The sequence below is a fragment of the Fukomys damarensis genome, unplaced genomic scaffold (assembly GCF_012274545.1).
Source record: "Fukomys damarensis isolate Sample0158 unplaced genomic scaffold, DMR_v1.0_HiC HiC_scaffold_37, whole genome shotgun sequence".
Classification (NCBI taxonomy): Eukaryota; Metazoa; Chordata; class Mammalia; order Rodentia; family Bathyergidae; genus Fukomys; species Fukomys damarensis.
In genome coordinates this window covers 64478196-64495267 of record NW_022900949.1, presented here as the reverse complement: position 1 = coordinate 64495267, position 17072 = coordinate 64478196, and the positions used below count along the sequence as shown (strand labels likewise).

General features: G+C 35.4%; 1 protein-coding gene across 1 annotated transcript in view; it reads right to left on the bottom strand.

The window, feature by feature from the left end:
• Dhx36 (DEAH-box helicase 36) overlaps positions 1-17072 on the bottom strand; it is a 42069-nt gene that overhangs the window by 8647 nt on the left and 16350 nt on the right. Inside the window, exons 10-17 of the mRNA XM_010636894.2 lie at positions 13474-13614; positions 12957-13059; positions 12515-12602; positions 11628-11683; positions 8091-8155; positions 7278-7421; positions 5201-5318; positions 4337-4435 (exon numbers count right to left, since the gene is read on the bottom strand). Coding sequence (XP_010635196.1) covers positions 4337-4435; positions 5201-5318; positions 7278-7421; positions 8091-8155; positions 11628-11683; positions 12515-12602; positions 12957-13059; positions 13474-13614 — 814 coding nt within the window. The remainder of the gene's footprint in view (positions 1-4336; positions 4436-5200; positions 5319-7277; positions 7422-8090; positions 8156-11627; positions 11684-12514; positions 12603-12956; positions 13060-13473; positions 13615-17072) is intronic.

Below are 17072 nucleotides of genomic sequence, written 5' to 3'. Positions count from 1 at the left end.
AAACAAGCATGGTAAAGCATTATGATTAAAGCTATTTTAGTTTACTTAATAGTCACTACTCATTTTTTTAAAACCAAGTGCTGGACTAGTTTAATCTTCAATTGTTATTTCACTTTCCTTTATTGCTCTGCTGTAGTTTTGTACCACCAAAACATAAATTCTGATGTTAGTAAAGGTTAAAAATTTATTTAAGCAAAAACAAAATTAATCCACAAGTTGGCCTAACATTTAGTGAAATAAAGAAAAGCAACCACAAAAGCACAAGAAGTGCAGAAAAGACAAAACCAAAAAGATAGTGATAGGTAGTTGGGTCAAACACACAAACCCTAGATTCCACTTTAGGTGCAGTAAGACAGGAAAGAAAGAAATAGGTTATGTCTAGAACCTGGACAATGGAAATGACTTGTGCTCTGGCTCCCCTGGTAATCTGGTCCAACCACAAGCCTGAGCATGGCTCAACAAGTGGCTCTAACATACCAGGAATTAGCAAAAACTTTGTGTAAAAACTACAAATCTAGGATTAGGGGAAAGGCAAACCCTCAAGGAGGTGAGGCTGAAGTCGCTTTCCCTGGCAGAAACAATACATATCATCCTCTCTAGAAGAAAGTATCATCCTAGGCTTCAAATTTTTATCTAAAAATAACTTTGTAAATAAAATTTCAGAACACAAAACCAGTCATATAAGAAAATAAAGAAATAATTTTTAAAAATACATAAACATCCTATCAGACAAACTTCTTTGTTTGTTTGTTTTTTGGGACAGGGTTTCACTGTATAGTTGAGATGGACCTGGAACTCACTTATGTAGCCCAGGCAGGTCTCAAACTCACAGCGATCCTCCTGCCTCAGCCTCCCAGTGCTGGGATTACAGGTGTGCTCCACCACGCTTGGATTATCACACAAACTGCTAAACATTTTGTTTTTACAAAAACTAAAAGAAAATAAAGTTATAATTCTGGATTAGTTCTTCAGCCTACCATAATCTTAATACCTAACTCTGACAGGGACATTTGAAGAAAACTACTAGATAGTTTTATACATTAAAAAAGACAATACAAAATACTGTAATGCCAAACTGAATCCAAGTAGCTGGCTTTATTTCAGGAATGAAACTGGTTTAACATCTGAATTATCAGTGTAATTCAATACAACAACAAAATCACAAACAGAAAAACTCTACATGTAGTTATTAGATGATACATCACGGTCTATTATGTAAGACATTATAAATACTTCAATTCTCCCCAAATTGATAATTAAGGCAGTGTGACAACAGCTCAGGATAAAACTACAGACCAATACACAAACCCAAAGACACCTTGTCAAAGGGTACAGCAGAAAGAAGGATGAATTTTTCTGTAGAACTGATGGGGAACCTTTTAGATTTTCCAATGATACAAACAGCCTGCTGTGTCCTGTGTGCCACAGGTTCAACGCCACTGTTCTATAGCTTTCCATCAATCAGATCTACCTATACAAAAGCTAACGACTCCTGTCTTATCACACACACACACACACACACACAGCTAAACGTGAAAGACAAAACAAGTTTGGAAAATGAGACTTCATGATCCCAGAATATGCAGCATTATTATGGGGCAAAAAACATTAACTTTTAAGACTAATATAACTGATAGCACTGAAATTTATTGTACATTACAAACATTAAAAAGAGCAAAGAAGAAAATAAAAGACACAGTCAACACACAATTGATAAAAGGCTCTGATTAAGAGTATACAGGAAGTGTATAATGATCTACAACATAAAAGAAAAACAATCACCAACAATAAATACATGGAAAACATTTCCAAAGAGGCAATTAACATAAAAAGGTGCTCATAAATTCAATGACAGTCATGGAAATGCAAATGATATCCAAAAACTAAAATATCTAGATACCTACCATCATGATTACAATAAAACTGATAATACCAAGGATTAGTGAAACTACTTAGAACTCTCACTGACCTTGTTTATGTAATGACCCAGTGAATTCACAATTAAGGATATACCAAGGAGATACATGTGAACTTGTGCACCAGGAAATACTGAATATTGAAAAATATTCACACCATTGTTACATGGTAGCCCACAATAGGAGATATCTTTCAGTACTCATATAAAATATGGTAAAGAAAACAAATGACCTACTGTATATGTAAAAGCAACAAGGCAGAAGAATCTCACGTTAACTAAAAAAAAAAAAAAAAAAAAAATGCTGTTCCACCTTTAGAGAAAAAAAATTCCACATTCTTTTTGAGTTCATATAAAGTTCATAAAATTGGCAAAACTAAACAACTCTTTATATTCATGTCTATTTGTATGACAAAACATGTATTGCCTGCGAATGGCTAAAATTTGCTCTTTTATTCAATTAGGAGAAAAGCAATCATCCTACTTGTGCCTCAGAGTCCAGGTGTGTCCTCTGGTTGTCTATCTGTCCACAAATAAGCGGATTTACTGCTCACCACCTGCTTCTCTAGAATGACACTGTATTGGCTAAAAGTCTGGCTGGGAAGAAGTCAATAGTAAAACTTCACTACTTCCTAAATTCCAGTAGAGATGGTTAGATAACTTACAATGCTTTTTCATTTAAACAGCTTATTATGTTAACAGATATTATAATGTTCCAGTATATCCACATCATCAAAACTGGATGGCCCCCCAAAAAACCTGTGAAATATTTAAAACACGTCTTTGACTAGCTCTAACCCAACCCTAACCATCAGAACTTACAAAAGAAGACACAAATGGTCTATTTCTGTGCTGTCTAGTACGGTAGCCACATGTATTACTGATTATCTGAAATGTATTATTTAGAACTGAGAGACTGAATTTTTAATTCAATTCATGGTTTAAATTGCTATATAACAGCTACAGGTATAGTGCACAGCAGATCTCTTAACTTCTGTACCTTTCTTTATTGTGGGCATCAACTCACAACCAGTCCTGTGCCTCTCTTAACACGGGCTTGCTTGCACAGGAGTGACTTACCTCCTAAGGGTCACTTAAAACTGAAACCAGTGTCTCAAAACAAAAAGGACAGGTTCAGGACTTAAGTATTTTGGACAAAGGACATTTTATTAGTATTTCTTCAAAAGAAATTTAAGAATTGCCTTCAAAAATATCTGTACTATCATTGATTTACCTGAATTTGATAAAAAAAAAAAAACTGATAGGAAGAAGTGGCTAAACCAAATTTATTTCAAGCACATATATGAAAATCAGCAACTGAAAAATTCAAAATTTCATATATTTTAAATTAGGCTTGCATGAACATACCAAAAGTATGATTTTATAACTTCCTAATTCATACATTATATACTAAGCTAAAATCTAATAGCAAATCAAATTTGATACTTAACATTCACTTATTTACTTACTGACTCATATGCTTTAATACCTTATGCTAGAATTGGAAAGAAAAAAGTATGGAGATTCCTCAAAAAACGAAAAAGAAATTCTATTTGACCTGGCTAGTTCCCTTCTCTGTATCTTTTTTTTTTTCCCATTGAGTTTATTGGTACATTTTAGGTATACAGTACAGTTACATTCATCATTGGGATCTTGTACCTTTACATGACAGGTCTTGGTTCTCATTTTTCCCCTTGCCCCTGCCCTCCCTTCATCCCACCTCCCCTCCCCATTTACAAACACTTTATTTCCATTTCTCATGTTTTTTTTCTTTTCCCTTATTACCTATTCCTTTCTCCTACCCTTCCCACTTTCCCACCTTCTCTGTATCTTCCTGAAAGTGTTAGATATCATATTGTAGTGACACACGCATACCCATGTTTACAGCAGCACAATTCAACACAGTTAAATCTTGGAAGTAGACTATAGGTCCATCAACAGATGAATGAACATAAAACTGTGGTATTCACATACAATGGAGTACTACTACTCTCCCATAATGAAAGATAAACTTAAGTCATTTGTAGAAAAATGGGCTGGGATGTAGCTCAGTGGTGCCCTGCCTACCTGGCAAGCACAAAGTTCTGAGTCCAATCCCCAGTACCAAAAAAAAGGAAGTACCTCAAGACCATAATGTTGAGTGAAATACATCAGACACACAAGCTTTAATATCACATGGTTTCTCTTACATGAAAAGAACAAAGTATAACCAAAGAGCAAAATAAAAGATATATAAGAAGTAGGAAGACAGATCTTTCTCACATGGAAAGGTCAAGAGATGGAGATGTGGGGAAAAAGGGACGGGAAAGGGGATAAAAGAAGGAATTTTGTGATGTGTTATGTACACACACTAACTTCGAAATGTAAACATTATGTACTGCAAACATATACTATTAAAAATTAAATATATATCAAACTTGCCAGTTCCATCAGGTGTCTTATGGAGAGCAACACAGCCTCATTTGATGGTGGATCCATTAATCTACTCAGAAAATAAGCAATTCCACCTAGCCTTAAAATCTGTGGGGAAGACAAAATAATTAAATACAATATATTGACATAACAATTTAGTTAAATCACAAAATTGACGAATAATTTTCAAGTTAGTTATTTTATCAAACAAATTAAAATTATATCTGTGACTATAAAATATATTTAAAAGCCAATATAATTCTATTAGTCAGAGAAGTAGCTAATTAAAAATCTTAAAAAAAAATTTTTTTCCCCTCACTGAGTTTACTGGTACATTTTAGGTATACAGTACAGTTACATTCATCATCGGGATCTTGAAAAATCTTAGAAATTAACTACTGATTACCTTCAAAGAGTAAGGCTTAATATATCAAAATATGTAAGATACTAAAAAATATTAAGTAGTTTCTAACAAGGGATAAACCTTAAGATGTAATATCAGTAACCAACATTTCTGAACACTCATATTTGTCATATACTGTTCAAAGAAGTAATACGAAGTTAGAAAATCTGCCCAATGTTTTAGGGAGGAAGTGGAATTCAAACATAGGAAGCCTAGTTCTAGAACTGCACGTAATTAAACACTATTTAATACATATCTGAAGGAAGGTAAAACATTTTGCTGAGGGCAGGGATTTAGCTCAGTGGTGACACCACCCACCTCACAAGTGCAAGGTCCTGAGTTCAATCCCGGTTATCAAAAAAAAAAAAAAAAAAGTTCTCATAAATTATTATAGTGCTTTCTTCTACAAAAGATGCTGGAATTAGAATATCACCTCCCATTTAGAATCTTCATTCTCCCACTTAATTTACCTTTATTTGCAAACAAAGTTCTTCCAAAGGAGTTCTCAAAATTTCTGGTAGTTGATAGTCATCTAGAAGACTTGCTCTGAGACCATTATACAGATGATAGCAGTGACCAGGTTGAACTCTTTAAAAAAAAAATAGCGACAGAAGAGTTATCAATGACTTTTTAGAATTCCAGAGGAAAAAGTAAGAAGGGAAGGCAGCCAATATCTATTTCTTATATAACACATAATTAGTATTTCATTTCTATCAATCTCTTTTCCTTCTTCCCACTAGTTCTGGAAAAACCCTAAACTCTTACCCAGTGTGTCAGTTTGGGGTTTTTTGAACCATGGTTTTTCTAATTAGTATGCAATACTGTACATACTTATGAGGGGTAGTGTGACACTTAAATACATGTATATAATGTATACTCATCAATCATAGGAACTGGCATTTCTATTTCCTTAACACTTTTTTTGAAGCTTTCAAGTGCCTCCCTTTTAGCTATTCATAAAATATGTAACGCTTTATCGTGAACCAGCCAATCTATTGTGCTACAGAACACTGAAACTTATTCTTCCTAACTGTATTTTGATATTATCATATGCTAGTTTCTTTAATAAATACAAGACTCCTTACCCCTGCCAATACTCTGGTTCCCTATTACTGACAGATTCCAGATGACCTTGCTTAGTAAGAGCAGTCTACTTAGGTCAAAATGAAGAGTTATAAATTCAAATGTGCTTGTGGATATATGGCATTATGTTAGCCTGTCTATGTTACTGGAAAAGACTTTATGTCCCTTTTATTTAGTGAGCTCTCAGAGGAACACTACAAATTTGTTTCATAGTGGCAACTAGTGACATGAGTGACACCATTTTTCCAACATTAAAGTCAGATGTGAAGAGGCAACAGAAATTCACGTATTATTCAAAAACAGTAAGTACTTCTATAGGCTTTTGCTGCTATAGGAAAAGAAATTCTAAAAATTTTCACGTTGTCTATGTAGATTCACCATTAACTATACACGTTTGACCATCTCTCCAGAAATCAAAAATACTTCCACTGAGGAACACCTAGTATAGCCTACTCTGGCCTCCAAAATAATGTCAATCTCATTAGGCTTTGCTGAGGAATGACTGGGCCAAAGCATCAACTGTATAATCTTAATAAACCACTTGGAAATCAACTCATACTGGGTAATCTGTGAAGAGCTCACTAGTGGGTCAGAGCTTTATAGACAGAGTGCAAACTCAAAGGGTTAACAAAATGGTCAGTACAGCCTTCATTCAACTATCTTTTTCTTAAATAGGCCCGTATCTGAAAAATAATGGGAATCTTTTCTACTTGTAAGAAACAAAAGAAAAACTCTGTTGCAGCTCTAGACATGCATGATTCTATCAGTCACATGAAAAAGAGTATAAAGTATACATTAAAAGGAAGAAATAAAAAATTATTTCTGAAGTTCAAAGCAAATACTTTTTATTTTTTTTAATGATGAGTGATTACTTCTTATGCTACTGCAACACCAGTGAAAAAAAAAAAAAGTACTTTCTTGTCTTTATGTTGGTAACAACTGGTGAAAAATCAACTTGCCTATCAAGTACACCAACTAGGAAACCCAGACTGTGGAGAGACTGTCTGTATTAAATCATGGCTCTACTTCTACAAAACCTAATTATTTCTTTATATATTCATTTTCTTATGCTTAAAAGTGGAGATAACAACCTACCTACCTCATAGCATTATAGTGAAGAATATAAAGTTAATAAGTGTAAAGAGTTAGAGGCTAATCACACAAATATCATGAGTTGCTACTAAGTAGTATACAATTTTTAAAAAAATGGAAAAATCATCAGTAACATAACGAATCTTAACTTAAATGAATTAAAGAAACAGAGACAGAACATTTATAAATTAGCCTATGCGGCAGATACTTTCCCAAATACTGTAAACTATAACAACTTCACATTTAAAATTGTATTAAGTTTAAAATATGAAAGGTACCTCTTCATAGACAGTATTTTTAAACCACAGTGATATATTTTGCTACAGGACAAGTTTTTTGTGTTCTAAATGCTTGACAAAGGTCTCACCTTACCTTCCAGCTCGACCTTTCCTCTGTTTGGCATTAGCTTTACTAACCCACTCAGCAGACATCGTACTAATGTTGTTCTGAGTATCGAAGTGTGTCTCTTTAATTTTCCCTCCATCTATCACAAAGACTACATCATCTATGGTAATGCTGTTTGGAAAATAGATACACAAAATATTAAAAACAAATCACTTTTAGCTTGTAGCAAGCCTACAGATAGTTTTTAGAGCATTTTTCCCACTCTTCTCATATTTACCAGAATTTCAGGAATCAAGCAACTGAGGCAGCAGCAATAGCTTTATTGGCAGCACAGTGCTAATTCTGCAGACTTTGTAATAAACTCTCACTTGCCCATAGCCAAGCTTTGTAGCTTTCCCACTATTATTTTTATTTTAATTATGTGGATCGCCAATATCAGCTTATATAAAAAAATTTGTTGTGACTAAACTATATTTAGCACCTTAAGGAAACAAAATAAATTTTAAGGTCTATATGTAACTAATTATCAAATAGTATCATTCCCAACTGGAGATCAGAACAAGGACAAAACCAACTTTGGCCCCGTACCTCTTTACAAAAGCTTTGAAAAAAAAAAAATCACTCAAAAGGCCACGTTAACAAAAAGGGGTAAAACAGGTTAAAACAAACAAAACAAAAAAATAAAGCTATGCTTACTACCATGACTAAGTGAAAAAAAAAAAAAAAAGACCTTTAAGAAACTGCAAGTAGTATCTTGTATAGAAAAAAGATGTTACATTAATAATTTACAGGGCTTGAAACGTAAGTACTTATCAATAATTTACATTTAAAACTATTTACCTAGTCTCTGCGATGTTGGTGGCAATTACTATTTTCCGGACACCAGGAGGAGTTCTTTTAAATACCTGTTAAAAATGAATACATCAAAATCCTAAGTGTATGCTAATTTCTGGTTCGTTATTATTGTAATTACTTCAGATTCCATTCATTTTAACACTTTGTTCAATTACTAATGTGTATCTCTATTTAGTTATATTTATCAAATATATATGCATCATAAAATTCTCTTTTGATAAATAGCTCCTACAGATCTGAAATCTGTAATATTTCAAATAAATTAACTGAAATTTATAGCATATGGTTCAACAAAGGTAGGAGGGTATAAGATATAAAAAAAGTTTAAGGATAAGAACTGAGGCCAAACCTACATGGGTAAGGACACCAATGCCCAACCCATCAAAACAGATGCCAGCTGGCTGTGCCATTGTACATAATTTGCAATTATACTGGAGTAATAAAAAAAATAAAAAGAGTTCTTGGGCCAGGGATTTAGCTCAGCGGTTCGGTGGCCTGCCTTGCAAGCACAAGGACCCAAGTTCAATCCCCGAGACCAAAAAAAAAAAAGAGTTCTTCAAATACTGAATCCTATAAATAATACTGCCTACCCCTGACAATGAGACTAAAGAAGGAAGACATATAGTAAAGTACCATTAGCTATAATGAAAAAAAAAATGCATACACTTATCCACTCATTCATAAAAACAGTAGTCAAAAAGGGGCAACCCATTTTCCAGTTCCCCCTCTCTCTCTTAGACAGAAACTATCTTTCTTTCAGTAAGTTTTTCCTACTCTTAACCTCTGTTGTTCCTAGAATTCATTCTTTGATTTTAGAGAACACAAACTTGCACTTCAGATCTCCAGAAGGTTTGCGAGTTGCATCTATTTCCCGTATTTGGAGGTCTTTCACCAAGATTACTGGTCAGAGGCAAGAGTTTTCTTTCACAGGTTTCTGATTTTCTTTTTTTTTTTGCTTTACAGACTATAACTTCTGTTTCATAAGTTCTGGCTCTTGTTTCATAGATTCTGGTCTTAAACACCCAGTACAGAAAAGAATAGCCAAAACAGGTATAAAAATAATTCCATAGGAATAAAGCTAGATATAAAAAAAGGGATCCATTCACTGACCCTTCTGTCAGTTTCCAGCTATTCCAATAGCTGACCACGGGTATGGATCATTAGGAAAAGCTATGGTAGACCCTACAAGAGCTCAGCTAGAGTTTTAAATTTCTTAGCTAAATTTGTCCTCCAAACTGTCTCTATCTTACAGCTAAAACTGGGGAGACTTATGACAAAATATCACTTATAGATAACCTTCATCAATAAAAGTATCTAAGAGCTAACAGGTTACAATCTATTTCAGTTTCTAAGTGTGGCTCTTACCCCAAACTGCCTTTCCAATTTAGTGCTCACGCTTAAATTATACATACTATAATTTCTTAAAACTTTATTTATTACTGCCTAGTAGCTGCCAAACTCCAAGCAGCCACACCAATGACAAATGTGCTAGACTTCTCTTACTGGGATCCACCAGATCAACCCTGTAAACAGTTCATAACTAATTGCTAAGTTACAATATGACTTCTATGTCACATTCTGAAGTCCCTTGTACCTTCTCCTCTTTGTGGGAGGCTATTACTAGTTCCTCCTGGTGGAAGCGCTTGTTGACTGTATTCACAGCAATCCAGCTGATCTTATTATTTGGCCCATGTGCTCTTACTGTTTCTTAGGCTTTGTGTCCTCTGGATTCAAAGCTACACCTACTCAAGATGGCAATACCTGGTGCCTTTGGAGGGCCTTTAGATAAGACTCTGCAATGTAACTGACTACAGATCATAACTAGGACCCTCTTCAGCCGGAAGTAGCCAGAAGGGTCTTCGTCCTCTGTCCCCTCACAGCAGTTAGGGGTACTTCTTCAGAGGGGGGAATAGTGTAGATAGGTAAGTTAATTAGGTATCTGGCAGGCAGTTAGATAGGCCCAGCAAAGAGGAGCCAACAAGAAGGACAATCAAGACACAGTCAATGAAGGCCAGCATTTGTAAAAGCAAACTACCACACCCATGTAGGATAAATAGCAGGGACTGATATTCTAAATAGGTATCCATTACCTGGGTGGGGGACCAAGGTCTTCCAAGAAAGATCCCTGACCCACTCCTTACCAAGAAAAATCCTTGCTCATTCCTTGTATGCTTGCTGTGTGACTTCTTTTCCCACTGGATCCCCATTTAATCAATATTACCTAAGCAACCATACTTGTCATAATCTTATTGGTTGTTCATAGATTTGTCCACCTTGTGATTTGATTGATCAATATTACCTAAGGGACTGTACTTGTAATCTTTCTAGTTGACAATAGTTTTGTTCTACCTTGACACTGCCTCACCCTCAATGCTTTGTCCCATAAAACACCTTTGAAAAGTTGGGTGAACCAGCAACCCATCTCCTGGTCCCTCCTCTGTCTCTCTCAGACAGAAGCGATATTTCAATAAATTTTCCTACTCTAAAAAACAAAACAAGATTCCAATGATGAATGTAACTGTACTGTATACCCAAAATGTACCAATAAACTCAATGAGAAAAAGACAAAAACAAAAACAAAACAAAACAGTAGTCAAAGGAAAGAAAATGTTTCCTACTCAGGTCACATGCACGCCAGCAAAAGAATGTATACTTTACTAGGTCAGGGGAGTAAAGACGAAGTACCTGTGCACTAAATACTCTTCTGGCCAGTCTTTGGGACCAAAAGTTCATTCTTTTCCTCTCTCTTCTCTCACATATATACTCTGTATACCATTCAGCTGGCTAAGTCTTAACCAGGACTAAAGTGCCAACAAACAGTACATAGTCTTTTTTTTCCTACGAAAACAGGTGGAAAAACTAGAAGGAAAAAATGGTAGATTTTCTGATGCATTTACATTGACCAGGGTCTGAAAACACTGCAGTGAAGAAAATTACCTTTTCCTCTAAGAATGAAGTGTTCGTTCTAATTAGGGAAATCCCTGTATCTCAGAGAGCCAAAACAAGAATATATTATTAATGGAACAGGAAATCTCATACCTGCTGATATCCTAACTGCAAAATAAAAATCTCAAACTTCAAACTGTACTATACCATTGATGATTAATTTCTAGGCTGAATTATTTTTAGTGGTATTCATATATCTTTTTCTTTTATTCAGGAAACTCAAACAAGTTATGAGTGAAACCAATTCTTTAAAGTTTTCCCCATTGTTGACCAAACTAACATGACTTTTGGATTACCCTTTGTCAGTCAACTTTTTGTGCAGTCATACCTGAAGCACCATTTGTAGCATTTTGATTTCTTTTTGGTACCAGGGATTAAACTCGGACCCTTGTGCTAGGCATACAGGCGGCAGAACCATTGAGCTAAATCCCCGGCCCTCACCATTTGTTAAGATACTCAAGAAAGTATTTCTGTATATTGATTACTATGAAAATGCTTCTTAAAAAAATAAAATACAAAAAGCAGCCCCCTTAAAACATGCTTCAGCTCGAAAGAAAACAAGTACATTTAACATACCTGTGTCTGATTTACTGTAGGCATCAGTGAATGTAATGGTATGATGATAAATTTATCTGAAAATTTAAAAAAAAGCTTTAAAGATATGCAGAAAAGTCCTATTACACATATATAGAATAAATTCAGATGATGAACTATATGATTCTTAATTTATATTATCTACATATAAGCAAACCAGCTTAATTTTTTAATCTGTTTCAGCAAGTTTCAGTTGACAATCTTTTTAAATTTATTTTATACTGATAAACATTTTGTCCAGATTCCTGAACAAAGCTCAAATTTGGGAGTAGGCTAGGTGCAGGTCTGCAATACCAGGTGCACAAGAAAATGAGGCAAAGGGATTGCAAGTCCAGTATGGGCAACTTAGTGAAAATTTGACTCAAAATTAAAAATAAAAAGAGCTGAGGATATAGTTCTGTGGTAGAGCATTTGCCTAGCATGCAAACTCCCAGTATTTCAAACGAAAAAGCAATGACAACAAAATAGTCAAGAGTAATCTTTTCTAGCTCTATCCCTATCATCATAAACTCCTAGTGGGTGAAAAAAATAATGCCAAATGTAACATTTTGACTTTAGGGCTCAATTTTATTAAGTAAATTTAGGAAAGGTGGAAAAATGTTTTCTTCCTACTGGTAAATAAGGAGCTTCACTACATACCCAGCACCTTTATTTGTGACTCAGAACTTTAGAAGAGATCTACTTCTTAAAGAAAAAGAAAACAAGAAAAACAAAAGTAAAGAAAGAAATGTAATTTGGACTTAAAACACCAAATTTCTATATTGCGGTAGACTCAGAAGCAACACTTCCAAGTTATAGAAGAAAAACAAACTACATGATTCAAATATCTCTCCTGAAATTGTAATAAAATACATTAATATAATAAATACCTGATTTAAACATCACTTGTGACATCAAAAGATCATGTAAAGTACTGATATTGTCCCAGCCTGGCAAAAAGACCAATATTGCACCCTCCTATACAGAAAAGAAATAGCCATTACAAAGAATCACATCAATAAAACATGCTAATAGTAAAATTCTGTGCACATTCAGCCTTCATTAAAACTATACTAGTTCTGGATAATTTAATTACTATCTAAAATATACAAGCTGACTTTCAAAAATAAGATTTATAATCCAGAGATTTAATTTTTTTTCCTCTAAAAAAGTGCTCAAACCCCTTGCTATCTAGAGGCTATTCCTAAAAAAGAATTCCTTTTACAGCTTGATTTTAAAAAGCATTTAAGAAAATTATTTTTCATGGCCTTGGCATATCAATAAAATTAAAATTATGTTACTTGAGGGAAAAACACATGCAAAAAAACTGACCTCTTCTTCCAAAACAATGTACCGGATTAGGGCAGCAATCAAATTCAAATCAACTTTATCATCATCCATCATTTCCAAAACATCTATAGTGCTTGCAGAGTACCTATTAAAATTAAACACCAAGTCATGAAATACATAAAGTTTGTTTTCTTTTTTTGTTTGAGACACGGTCTCACATGTAGTTCATGTAGCTGAGACTGACCTGGAACTCACTATATAGCCCAAGTTGGTCTCAAACTCACAGTGATCCTCCTGCCTCAGCCTCCTGTGCTGGGATTACAGGCGTGTGTACCACGCCCAGCTAGTTTCTTTTGTTTTAATCTGCTATAACAGTTTATAATGAACTCAATCTATAAACAGAAAAACAGACAGGAGAGAATTACTGTGGTGATAAATGTGTACAAGTCAAATCATCAGTGTTTGGCTGACACTCATTATGTGCAGAACTGAGGCGTCAACTCCGACTTTCTGTTTAAATCATTCAGCCACTGTGCTCTCACCTTTAACATAAACTTACCTTTTCCGCAGTTCCCTCACATACTCTGGCCAACGTTCTTTATAGATTGTTTCTTTTTCTTCTTTTTCTGGTCTATTTACATGCCCTTGCATGAAGCCCCTCTTACACTGGGATCTGTGTTCCTTTTGTTCTGGTATATACCTAAAACAAAAGTTCTGTAAGTATCTTCGCTTTCTGAAACTCTACTTTAACCTAGTATCAAACTTTTTATGTTGAGGATTTTAAAAAAGGATTCTTAAAAATATTTTCACCAAACTTTCCACTGATGCTGGTTAAATCTTATTTGTAAGAGTTCACTAATACATACAATTTGACATTACAGAAAAAATTCTTCTCCTGAAGTCTACAAAACTTTTTTAAGACCATCTTTAGCAGTCAAAAAGTAAATTAACTTTGACTTCAATTTTAAATCCATTTGAAAACAAAAGTAAACATTAATGCAAGTTCCAAGTACAACTAATAACTGTGTAGCAGAAAGACTTAGAATTTAAATAAAAAGTTTTCCCAACCTAACTGCATATTAAGAATCTGCTCGGACACTTGAAAAATATAGATTCTTAAATCATATCCTTTTTTTTTTTTTTTTTTGTACAGGGGAATGAACTTGGATCCTTGCACTTGCAAGGCAGGAGGTGGCACCACTGAGCTAAATCCCTGGTCCCAATCATATCCTTTTTTTATTTGGATTTGGGTCTGTTATATTAAGAATTTTTTAGGGCTGGGCAGGGTGGCGCACCCCTGTAATCCCAGCACTCAGGAGGCTGAGGCAGGAGGATCATTGTGAGTTCGAGACTAGCCTGGACTACATAGTGAGTTCCAGGTCAATCTCAACTACATAGTGAGACCCTGTCTCAAAAAAACCCAAAAGAATATTTTAGTCACCCAGGAACAGTGGTGCCTTGGTTCACAAACTTAATTCTTTCCACAAATCTAGTCACAAACCAAATTGGATGAGAAACAAATCAAATTCAATAGTTAGGTTCAATGTTGACCTCATGGGGAAATCTGATTCGGTTCTTATCCAGTTTGGTTTGTGACTAAAACATAAAATTAAATTAGTGAACTGAGGTATTACTGTACCTATAGACCCATGCTAGAGAACTAGGTACTTCGGCTCATACTTGTAGCTAATGGCAAATACAGGACAGCATTCAAGTCCTTGTGTGTCAGTCTCCCACTCTAAGAATTCTTCCCTTCTGTCGTGGGTTCTGAGGAGCACGGGGAATGGAGAGGACAGAGAAAGAAAAATTAACCCACACTTTAACCCATATCCTCCAAGTTAACCCAGAGGTGAGCATCTAGATGCAATGGGAAGGGTGGGTGAAGGTGGTTTGGAGTCAGATGGACTCCAAATGTCATCCCTTCTGTCAGTGACTAGCTATACGAACCTTGCACAAAGTGTTAAACTTCTAGCTGTCTGTCTTGTTGAACAATGGATACTCTTAATAGTAATGTGGCCTGAGAACTGAAAAAACAGTGATAAAGTTTAGTGCCTGATAAACAGTAACCAGCAAACAGTGTTAATCCCCTTCCCGATTCAGCACAGTTCCTGAGACCTGGGATTCCCCTAAGTCTTGGACACACAGATACCAACTTGTAGGGGAACCTGAGACGGAGACTAATTAACAGGATGGACCCACAAATGGCTCCCTCTCCAAGTCCAGAAAACCAAGGTCACATCCTGAACCACCCTCCAGGTGCCCAAACCCTCCCTCCTATCATCTTGCCCATTGTTATTTTCCCTCCTACTTCCCAGCTATACAGCTCTTCTTCAGGGAAAGGGGTAGCTGAGGGTTTCTGATGAAAACCTCTGACGATGGACCACTCTGTCAGTTCTCCTCCTAAAGCTATACACAGATGGTGTTCTCTTTGGTTCAAGAGACTCCTGAGCTCTACAGTACCTTCCCTATCTTTCTGGAAGTATAAGAAGGCAACTTATTACCATATAACTTTAGATTACTGATACTTAGAAGTTAATTTTCATCATGACCAAGCTGTTGCCCATTATTTTCTTGCAAAGTGTCCAATGCGTAAGAAGTGGAGCACATGGTAGAAAGACGTAAGGGAGCACAGAGAAAGTGTATGCCCACTGATGACAAAACCCACTCACGGAAGACAATTACATACTGTCTCTCTCTCTCAGCATTCCCCCCTCTTTGAAGTATACATTCCCCTCCTTCATACTCTTCCGTTACTTTCTGAACTTGCCCAGTCTCTTTTTGATGTAAAATTTCATTTCCCATATAGTCTATTTCCCCCAGACTTTTATACAGCATATCTCCCTGACTCTATATAAATTCTAAGGTATGCACCAAGTCTTTGCTTTTTGTCAGGGAACCTAACACAGTGCAAGACATAGACTTAATAAACTTAATAAACATTTGTTAGATACAATGCCCAGCCAAAATTCAGATGGTTTTTACCCATTAAAATAAGTTGTGGATCTCTGCTCTCATCTTACCATTATCACTCTCTGGTTTCCTCATTTAGTAAGTGACCTGTAAAGTCTTTTAAAAGTCTCATTAGTGTTTCTATATCTAGCATTTATTTAGATGTCTGCTATATAGGTCAGGCACTGTGCTAAGCACCAGCTACTGAGATGAACAAAATAAAACCTTTGATCTTGAAGAGTTTAAAGTTTAGTCCAAGAAGCAAAAATAGATATACTATTTGACAAGGTAACATAGGAAGAAAAAAGTGGCAAACATAAGTCTAAAATGAGAAAACGTAGCAAAGTACAAAGTACAAGTAACAAAGTACATGGGGCTGGCATTAGGGAGTGGTACATTTAAATGGGCAAGCCATGGGATTCATGACAGCGAAATGATGCTAAGAAAACACAGAATGAAGCCAGACTGAGGCTCAAGAATACAAATGTAATTCTATACAGCCCACTAGAGAAGAGAATCTAAAGGCCAGTGGACAGAAGGTGGAGCAGATTAATAACTGGACATATGAGATATTCTGCTATATGACATGTAAAACCAGTAAGACTCTCAGATGGATTTTCAAAGGGACATGACCTATACAAGGGGCTTGCTTCAGGGGAAAAAGTTCACGTAATCAGATTTGTTACAGAAGAGTAAAGACCAGAATACAAAAGAAGGAACCTTTATATTAACAAAGGACATGACAAAAAGCTTTAGTGAAATAAGAATCAGAAGGAGCATGCAAGGGTAACGCTCTTAGGGTTTGTCTATGTAGAGAGGAAGCACAAAACGACTTGGAGTAACTTAGCTACTAAACATGTTAAGAGCAGTTAGCATACCTGGGACTTAATGGTTTGAGAAGTATTAGCTTTTTAAATTTACAGTATAGGAAAATAGAAGGAAGATTAATATCATTAACTATTACAGATATACTTGGCAAGGCATACTGTTTTGTTTTTATTGATGGGAAACAGGGCCAAATAAAGAAATGATTTTGGTTTAAAAAATGTTAGGTTCAAGGTGTCCATAGTACTAACATGCTGCTGAGTAGAAAACAGCATGCAGGGGCTGGGAATTTAGCTCAGTGGTGCCACCGCCTCCTTTGCAAGCGCAAGGACCCCAGTTGAATCCCAAGTACCGAAAAAAAAAAAAAAAAAAAAAAAAAAAAAA